Source organism: Chinchilla lanigera, unplaced genomic scaffold, assembly GCF_000276665.1.
Source record: "Chinchilla lanigera isolate Chin_1 unplaced genomic scaffold, ChiLan1.0 scaffold00069, whole genome shotgun sequence".
NCBI lineage: Eukaryota > Metazoa > Chordata > Mammalia > Rodentia > Chinchillidae > Chinchilla > Chinchilla lanigera.
In genome coordinates, this window is record NW_004955470.1 from 6939661 (window position 1) to 6948846 (window position 9186).

At 54.6% G+C, this 9186-nt stretch overlaps 1 protein-coding gene across 1 annotated transcript in view; it reads right to left on the reverse strand.

Annotated features, from left to right (window-relative positions):
• Positions 1-9186, reverse strand: part of Tbc1d8 (TBC1 domain family, member 8 (with GRAM domain)) — a gene marked incomplete in the record, with an annotated part of 95806 nt that overhangs the window by 23108 nt on the left and 63512 nt on the right. The window contains 5 exon segments of the mRNA XM_013522696.1: positions 644-858; positions 2755-2905; positions 4319-4483; positions 5197-5400; positions 7452-7659. Of these exon segments, the coding sequence (XP_013378150.1) occupies positions 644-858; positions 2755-2905; positions 4319-4483; positions 5197-5400; positions 7452-7659 (943 nt within the window).

Genomic DNA, 9186 nt, shown 5'->3' on the forward strand with positions numbered 1-9186 from the left:
AAAAAAAAATGAAAAGAAAAAATATCGATTACAGTGAGCGGAATTTTGCCACTAATCTCCCTCCGAGTACTCCCCATCTTCAGACACTGACCCCACCACTCCGGCCACCTTCTCAAGCAGGTCTGGAAGTCCTCCTTCCTGCGCCTCACAAGGTGTGATCAGAACTAGACAGCGCCACTGCGTGCCATCCAGCAGGAAGGCAGCCGTAAACACGACGCCGTGCCCGCACCCTCATCACCCGCCCTGGCGCCGTGTGACTCTGGCTCTTCCCCGAAGTCAAACTGACCACGAGAAGGGAATGTTTTGATTGATTCAGGACATCGAGGCAACCAGGAGAGCACAACTGAAGACACAAGAGGACTCCAGAACTGCTGCAGACAGCAGCGAGAACGACGGGACCAGTGTGCTCGCAGTGAGGGGAGGGTCTGGGGGGTTCATGCATGGCGATGCGTCTTTCCCTGTAACACTTCTATTTTTTAATTTGAACACTTCCTGTATTTTAGACCACACCACACAGGAGGATCCTTAACTCCGGCCCTCCTGTGGCTCGCTCTTTCCGGAAAGGGCCCGAGCAGGCCACTCACAGATCAGCCCTCAGGACCAGTGCCGGGACAGGTGGATGCAGACCGCGGGCACCACCCACCTGGCAGTACCCAATGCGGGGGTTGCGGTGGGCATAGGCCGTGAGCACCCTCCGGAGCGCAGCGATGCCAGTCTCGTTCTGGAAGGCCGGGTGCTCGGGCAGGGAGCGGTGCAGGTCGCGCTCTATCTCCTCGGTCACCAGGCAGCACCGCCCCAGCGACTCCTCCACCAGCTTCCCGTAGTAACCGGGGTGCGACTCGAGGTCCGTCACGGCATCTGGGGGCACAACACAAAGGCGGGGTTCCCAGGGGAAAGGGCGGGGGTGGTAAGCTGCACAGAGGGGACCTCGTCTCCCACTGAGGGACAGAAAACACTGAGACCACACACAAAACGCCTCCGTTTCTGTCACTTAGCCCAGTACAAAAATGGTAGCAGAGATTTTTCTAAGAAGAACTAAACAAAGCAGGGAAGCACACGCAGGGAAGAAGCCATCTCACTAACACACCTCATGAGCTGTATGCCGTAGGGACAGGAAGAATGCAGCACACGCACTAACGCACAACACTGCCGGGGAGCAGTGTGCAAGGCAGAAGCAGGGTGAGCGCCAACCACCCACGAGGCGCCGCGGTGCTGCCCAGGAGGAGCCCCGAGGGGCCAACCGAAGCCGACAACCAGGCCCCAAACTCGAGCTGGCACCTGCTGCCGGGCCAAGGCCGGCCTCTGGGCGACGGGGGCACACAGGGACTGTCAGGGCGGCCTCTCCTCACCCCCCCCAGAGCCGGAGCACCTGGGGGCTTTTCTGGTTTTTATTGGTACATTTTGGATATACACAGTAACAGTCGTCACCGGGAATTTGCACCTGCACATGAAGTACCTTGATTTTTCTTTCCCATTCCTCTCCCCTCTGTATTTACAAAAGCAGTTTCCATTTTCTCTTCTAGTCTCTTTCTCCTTGTCCCTTCTTTCCTTTCCCCTCCCCGCACCCTGTTCTCATTTGAACATTTTCTTCCCATTTCCCAGTGTCTAGTACACATTTTGGTCCTTACGTACACTCTCGGCTTCTCACACCAGAGAGACAGTGTGGATTTACACACGTGTCTCATTTATTTATTTCACCCTAGAACATAGTCTCGAGAACCCAGGGTTATAGCCAAGCCCCCTCCCCAGAGTTGGCACCCAGCCTCCGAAGCAGGAGCGGGTGGGCACCGCGCAGGGAGCTCCGCGGGCCACCAAGCCCGGCATTGAGCATGGGGGCGCAGGAAGCCTGTGGCCGGGCGCCCGGGGCACTGGGGGAGCGGGGCGAGGACACCAGCTGGAGGCAGAATGCCAGGAGCGAGGGGACCCCGCGCACCTGCAAGGAGCGGCAGCGGGCCCGCGGCGGCTGGCCTCGCCCTGCCCTCAGCCCACTCGCCCCAGCGGCTGGGGACAGACACTCCAGGCTGCGGCAGTCGGAGTCTGACCTGGCTCGGCCCGGAAGCACCCAGTGGGGACCTGGGCTCTGTGGCCACGGAGCGGTGGGTCACGGGTGGGGAGGCGAGGGACAGGAGCGGCATCTCCAACAGCCCGCGTGGACGAGCCTTCCATGCAAGAAGGGCCGGGGACTGTCCCGTGAGCCAGGGTAGCCGCGCGTCAGCCAGAGCTCCTGTCCCAGGAAGATGATTCACTCCAGGGCCTTCTTCGTGGAATGTGCAGCTCTATGCACAGGCTTCAAGTAATTCTTCTTATTTCTTTATTTTTCAATTATTTTAAAAATTATTTTATTTATTTTTCTTTTTGAGACAAGTTTTCACTATGTAGTTCGGCTGGGCTTGAACTCACTTTGTTGCTCAGGCTGGCCTTGAACTCGCAGTGATCCTCCTGCCTCAGCCTCCGGAGCGTTGGGATTGCAGGTATGCACTACCACACCTGGCTAGCTTTTATTTTTTGAGGGAGGGTCTCACTATGTAGTTCAGACATGCCGTGAACTTATGGAGATCCTCCTGCCTCAGCCTCCCAGGTGCTGGGATTACAGACACACAGTCATTCTTAAAGGAGCGGTCACACTGCCCGACCTCACACTTATAGAACGCTGTCGCCTGCAGCCAGCACAGCAGGGGTTCCAGGTTCCCTGGCTGAGCAGTTACAGCTGAACGCGCATGCGCTGCTCTATGGCCTAAGACGCTGTGCACGCACCTGAAAACAGCAGCCAGAGCCGCCCCCGCAGGGCCTCGGGGATCCCCATGGCCACGAGCTTGCGGATCTTCTCGGTGCGGAACATGCACACGGTCCTGCCGTACTCCGCCAAGTGGTCGTTCCACAGGCTAACCTTCACCTGCTCCCGGGGCTGGGAAGGAAATGAGCGCTGAGGCCGGAGCCACCGTCTGCTGCCTGGGGTGGAGGAAACGGTGTGTCCCGGGGACCCCAGCGACAGCAGTGACCCCAAGGGCCCAGGCGCCGATGACGCCGAGACAAGCCAGCTCTCCAGTGGGCGAGGGGAGAGACCTTTTTTTTTTTTTTTGGTTTGGGTATGGAGCTTTGGTTGGGTTTTGGGGAGACAGGGTCTCATTATGTAGTTTAGGCTGGCCTTGAACTCACAGCAATCCTCCTGCCTCAGCCTCCCGGCAGTGCCACCACACTTGGCAAGGGAAGGTATCTCTGTAAATACACACCTCTAATCCCACACTGGGGAGGCTGGGGCAGGAGGGTTACCACGTGTTCAAGGCCAGCCGGGCTCCATAGTGAGTTCAAGGCCAGCCTGAACTATATAGCGAGACCCTGTCTCAAAAAACAAAACAAAAACCCCCACAAATACTAAGTGTAGCCCAAATCAGATGGCAGTAGTGGGCGGGACAGGCGACACCAGGGAATGCTTCCTGGGGGTGTCAGCATGGCATCGGCTGCTAAAATTAGGTCAGCTTGGGGGACTGGGGGTGTCACAATTTACACTGAGCTTCCTGACAGAAAAATGAAGCTGAAAAAATTGTTCTTACTGTTACAAAGAAGAAAATCACTTTCTCCAGGCAATTAAAAATACTGTAAAATTTTCCCTATCTGGCAGGAACATTTGGGGCCTTTGAAATAATATTTACAACAACTGTTAATCAGCATTTTTCATAAAGGGAGACAGTGCGGGTCCAATCTTTCCACGCATCAAGTCAACAAGAGTCAACTGCACATCTGTGCGTAAAGCACACGGTTGGAGAAAATAAAGCTGCCAGTGGACTAGAGCGGTGTCTTGGTGACCGAGACGCAGCCTGGGTGACAGCGTCCACAGCCACCGCCCGGTCCTGGCAGTCACAGCGTGGCTGCCCTCTGCCAAGGCTCTGGCTCAGGGCTGTTCCCACTTCCCAACTGTATGTGACTCTGCCTCACGTTTCCCCTGCACAGCTCCACTGTAGCAAAAGTATTTTTAGCTCAGTAAAACTAGAAGACAGGTGACCCTTGTCCCAGAGAAACAAAGAAAACCTTGTTCAAGAGGCGCAGGGAGGGCACCAGGTGGCAGGAGACAGACGCGTGGGCACCCGGAAATGCACAGGGACAGCGCTGCCAGCTGCCCGGCCGCACACGAGTGCCGCGAGAGCCACCCAAGGACAGGCGCGAGGGCCAGCACCCCCCAGCCTGAGCCTGCAGGGGACCAGGCACTCCGTGCCGCAGAGGCAGAGGAGCGGCCCGCCTTCTCAAAGTCCCGAGCCGCCTCCGCCCCGGGTCCCCTGCCGCAGCGTCACCCCCAACCCGGAGGCGGAGCCGCCTCACCCACCAGGTGCGCGTCCGGTCTCGGGCTGCCGGGTGGAGGGAAGACGGGGGTGAGGGGCTCCGGGCACGGCGGCGACAGGCCCTTCTCCTCGCTGCTCTGAGGGGACACCATCTCAACATCCCCAAACCTGTGGTCACCACACATGCTTGAGTAAAACACAGGCGTCATCTGCATGGCCAAAAGAAGGGGATATGCGCACCATTACATGTCAGTTAAAAATAAAAATACATTCGCTGGATGTGGTGGTGCACACCTGCAATCCCAGCACTCTGGGAGCCTGAGGCGGGAGGAGCACAAGTTCAGGCCCAGCCTGGGCAACCTGGTGACTCAGTGAGACCCTGTGTCTAAATAGGAAACTAAAAAAAGGATGGAGATGTAGCTCAGTGCAAGGTCACAGGTTTGATCTGCAGTACCACCAAAGTTAATACATAAAAATAGAAAAATACGTTTTTCAGGAAAGCCATGGGACACAAGGACCTCACGAACCCAGTCGACTTCTCCAGCCCAACCATAACAGCGACAAAGCCCTCCTCCTGGCAGGTGTCAGCTGCCTCAAATAACACCGTCCCCAGCACCACTGGGATGGGGGTGTCACGGCCTCCAGCATCACAGGAAGGGTCCCCACCCTACAGGGCGGCTCTGTCAACCCCTCCAACCTCCACACTACACCACCTGCCGTCCAGCGTCGGGTACACATCAACCTCCCAGCTGCCGACAACCTGTCGGCAGCCCTGGTCTGGGTACCCCGTGGAGCACCCAGTGCCTCAGGAGTGACACCAGAACGGCACACAGACCTGCAGCCTCCGGCACGTCTCTCTTGCCCTAGCGGTGGAGGGAAGGGAGGCTCAGGCAGGCAAGGCCGCCACGCCAGGGGCTCCTACCATGCCGAAGTCCTGGTCACTTGTTGAGGCGTCGTAGCGCACGGGGTGGTCGGCGTGGACCTGCTTCAGTCTTGCCAGCAGGCCTTCCACCAGGCCCTCCCTGTCCCTGAGCTCGATGAACTGGAAGGCCATCTTGCTGCGGATGCTGACAATGATGGGGTTGGGCAGCAGGCTTGTGTCCTCCATCTTCTCGATGCTCACGACCTGGCGCAGAACACGACAGGCACAGGACATGGAGGAGGGCCGGCCTTCGGTCACACGCTCGGCAGCACTCTTCACAGCCACGGCTCGAGGCACCACTGCGCAACAAGCGGTGAGCAGGCCGCGGTGCGCGCACGCGACGGAAGAGCATTTGGTCATAAAAGCACACTCTGGCCCATGCTGCAACACGGATGGACCCTCAGGACATTATGCTAAGTGGAACAAAACCCCCACAAAATGACAAGTTAGAGTGTACGAGCGCATGATGAGATACCTAGAGCAGTCGGCTTCGTGAGGGCAGCACGGTTACCTGGTGGTGGCGGGCAGACAGAGCAGGGAGCTGCTACTGAGTCGAGAGAGCTGCAGGCTGCAGAGATGAGAAGCTAGGGGGATGGATGGTAGCGGTGGCTGCACTTAACGCTCCTGAACTTTACACTTGAAGTGATTATGACGGCTATGCATGTACCAGAAAAAAAATTTAAACTACACGAGGCATCTTCTCAATTTCTTGCTCCACTGGTAGGAACATCTGTGAAATGAACACATCTCCTGGAGGATGATAACGTGGCTGTGGGGTGACTGAAAGACCCGCGTTTCCTAAGGAACACTGCTCTAGACAGAAGACACAGGAGCAAGGCTCCCGCGGGCTGGACAGGGAAGGCTTGTGGTCCCACCTCGGCAGCGAAGCTGGGACCAAAGGATGGAGCTGCTCAGAGCTGAAAGTCAACGGAGGCTGCCCCTGATTTCCAGAGTTTATGAAGAAAGTGTCTGTCCATATTAAAGGGACCATTTTTACATCCTTAACTCAAGTTCCAGAAGAAAAGTCGAGCAATTTGCCATTTATCTTCCAAATGGAAGCTTTTTATAGGTTTTGTTTTTTTTTCTTTTTTTTTTTGGTGAGTGAAAGGGGAAGATTCTTTCCTAAGAGCTGTTGGAAAAGCTGTCACTGCTAGGCTAGGAATGTTCTTTTTAGAAACAGCTTTATCAACAGTGTGGAGGTGAGAGTACTCTTCTCACCCATCCCTTCTAGGTGACTGTCCAGTTGCCATAGAAACAACAGGAGCTTCATAGTCCAATTCAGGTCCTGCTTCCTTCAAAAAGCCAGGCTACCCAGACGCCCACCTTCAGATGGCAAAACTGTGCTGTGACCATCCCATCCCACCACCAGGACTGCGGCTGATCTGCTTTAATGAGGTAGGAAGGCTTTCCTCGAAGTTAACTGTGGGAAGCTTGTTTCCCACGGGAGCGGTGTTAAGAGACTTGGGGGCCTGAAGAGGCAGGGCCTGGTGAAGGCAGCTAGTCCTCAAGGGACTCTGTGGCTCCCTGTCTAACCACCGTGACCAATCCCGCTCATACACATTCCTGCCACCATGATGCCACCCCCCAGGAGCCACCACCAGCACTAAGCACAGCCGGTATCGCACTCCAGAGCCTTGTGAGCACCATCAACCTCTTCTGACGTAAGTGTACCCAGCTTCAAGCACTGTCACAGCAAGAGACAGGGGGCTGGCTCCAGGGGTGCAGGTGACAGAGGCTGCCTCGGGAAGTGCATGAGTTCTGCGGCTATAAACATGGGTATATACAGTAACTGCAATGTGATGTCTTTAACTTTTTCGGGAAGGCATCTGGAAGGGGACTAACAAATGAAGGCGTAAGGAAAATGTGGCATTTATACACAAGGGAGCACTGCTCTGCCAGAAAGAAAGATAAACTCGAGTCACTTGTAGGAAAATGGATGCACTTGACACCATAATGTTAAGTGAAATAAATCAAGACACAGAAGCTTCAATATCATATGGGTGATATGAGAAACCCAAAGCATGATAAAGAGCAAAATAAAAGATAGATCACTCGAAAACAGGGAGACAGAACTTTTGCCAACGGGAAGGGGACCAAGAGATGTAGGGAGGAGATGTAAAAACAATGAAGATGTGTGATGCACATGGACCAACTCCTCACGAGGATGTGATCATTATGTACTGCAAGCATGCACTCACAGAAATAAAAATTTTTAAAAAGGAAGCGCATAGCGGGTGGCAGAGGCAGTGCTCTACCTCTCGGAGTGGCAGGACCACGGTGCAGCGGCCATCCTCGCGGCTGGCGAAGCAGATGTAGCTGTCGGACGTGAACATCCGTCCCGCAGTGTGGCAGCGGCTGAAGGGCGTCCAGAGGGCGCAGTCCACTACGGTGCGCAGCTTCTCCTTCCGGGGCAGCCGGAAGAAGGCCCGGAAGAACTCATTCTGCGCACGCGCCTCCAGGTCCCTGGGCAAAGGAGAGGACGAGAAGGAGCAGAGACGTGAGGGGACGTGAGAGATGACAGAGAGGTGAGAGGACCCGCAAAGTGATAGAGGGAGATGCTCGGAACCCACTGGCACAACCCAATAGGTGAGTGTGGAAAGGTGCTCTGACCCCTCCCCAGTCTGTCAGCCCTTTACCCTTCACTTTCACAACCCACTCATGGGCCATGTGATGTCCCTGACAGAAATAATTTAGTGAATCCAAAATATAGATTTCTCGGGGCCAGGCATTTAGCTCAGTGGTGCAGCGGCTGCCTGGCAAGCATGAGGTACAGGGTTTGATTCCCAGTACCCCCAAAATAGACAGATAGATTCCTTCCTGTTTTTAGTAACAATGAAAATTACCACCAGAATGGTCAAAGAAGCCAAGTGTAAAAAGTCAGATAATAATAAGTGATGATGAGGATAGGGTGCAGTTGGGACCCTCACATCCTCCTGGAGGAAATGTAAAGTGGTGAGCTATGTGGGGAACAGTCTGACAGCACCTTGGAGGGTTAAAAAAGCCCAAAAACAAAAAAAACACACTCACTATCTGACCCAGACACTCTGCTCCCAGTTTACATACCCAAGAAAACTGAAAACTTCTACTCACAAACTTGCACACAAATATTCATAGCAATCTCATTTGTGACAACTGAAAGGCAGAAACTATACAGAGTTTCATCAGCTAATGAACAGATAAAATGTATATCTCTGTAGAATTGATGATATTCATAAAAAGTTATCCATATAAAAGAAGAATGAGCCGGGCATGGTAGCACACGCCTGTAATCCCAGCACTTGGGAGGCTGAGGCAGGAGGATCGTTGTGAGTTCAAGACCAGCCTAAGCTACAAAGTGAGCTTAAGGCCAGCCTGAACTGCACAGAGAGACCTTGCCTCTAAAAAAAAAAAAAAAAAAAAAAAAAAAAAAAAAAAAAAAACAAAGGATGACTACACGAACCACTACCGGGCCTGGAGTTCTGATATGTCCACCTCCCCGGGCTCTGTCTGCGAGACAGCACCTTTACCTGTCTGGCAAAGAGTGAACTGTGGTTGTGGCTGCCCCTTGGGGCATCACTCCAAGGAGGTGGAAGCTCATTGCCTGGAGCCCCTTCTTGGGTGGAGGTCCCGCCTAGGAGGAGCAGTCTGAGCCCATGGCCCCAGCAACACTGAAGTGTGGACTCTGTCCAGGTTCTGTGGAGTCTTCAGGAGTCCTGAGGCCAAAGTTAGGAGTAAATCCTCAGGGGAGGGAGCAACATCAGCCCTGACCCTCTGTACCCAAGCCCTGAGCCTATGGAGGAGCTGCTGCCTGTAGATCTTTGCTGACTGGCCCCTCTGCTTCCCCCGGCTACCGCATGCTGCTCAAATGTGTCAGCATTGCCACCTCACCGGCCACCTGTCACTATGTTGTATGTGGATTTCTGAGCTGTTCCCAGAACTTGGTGACGTTGGGAGTTGGATCCACAGTGTGAGGGAGATGCTAAGCTGGAGGTCAACTGTGGAGCCAAGGAA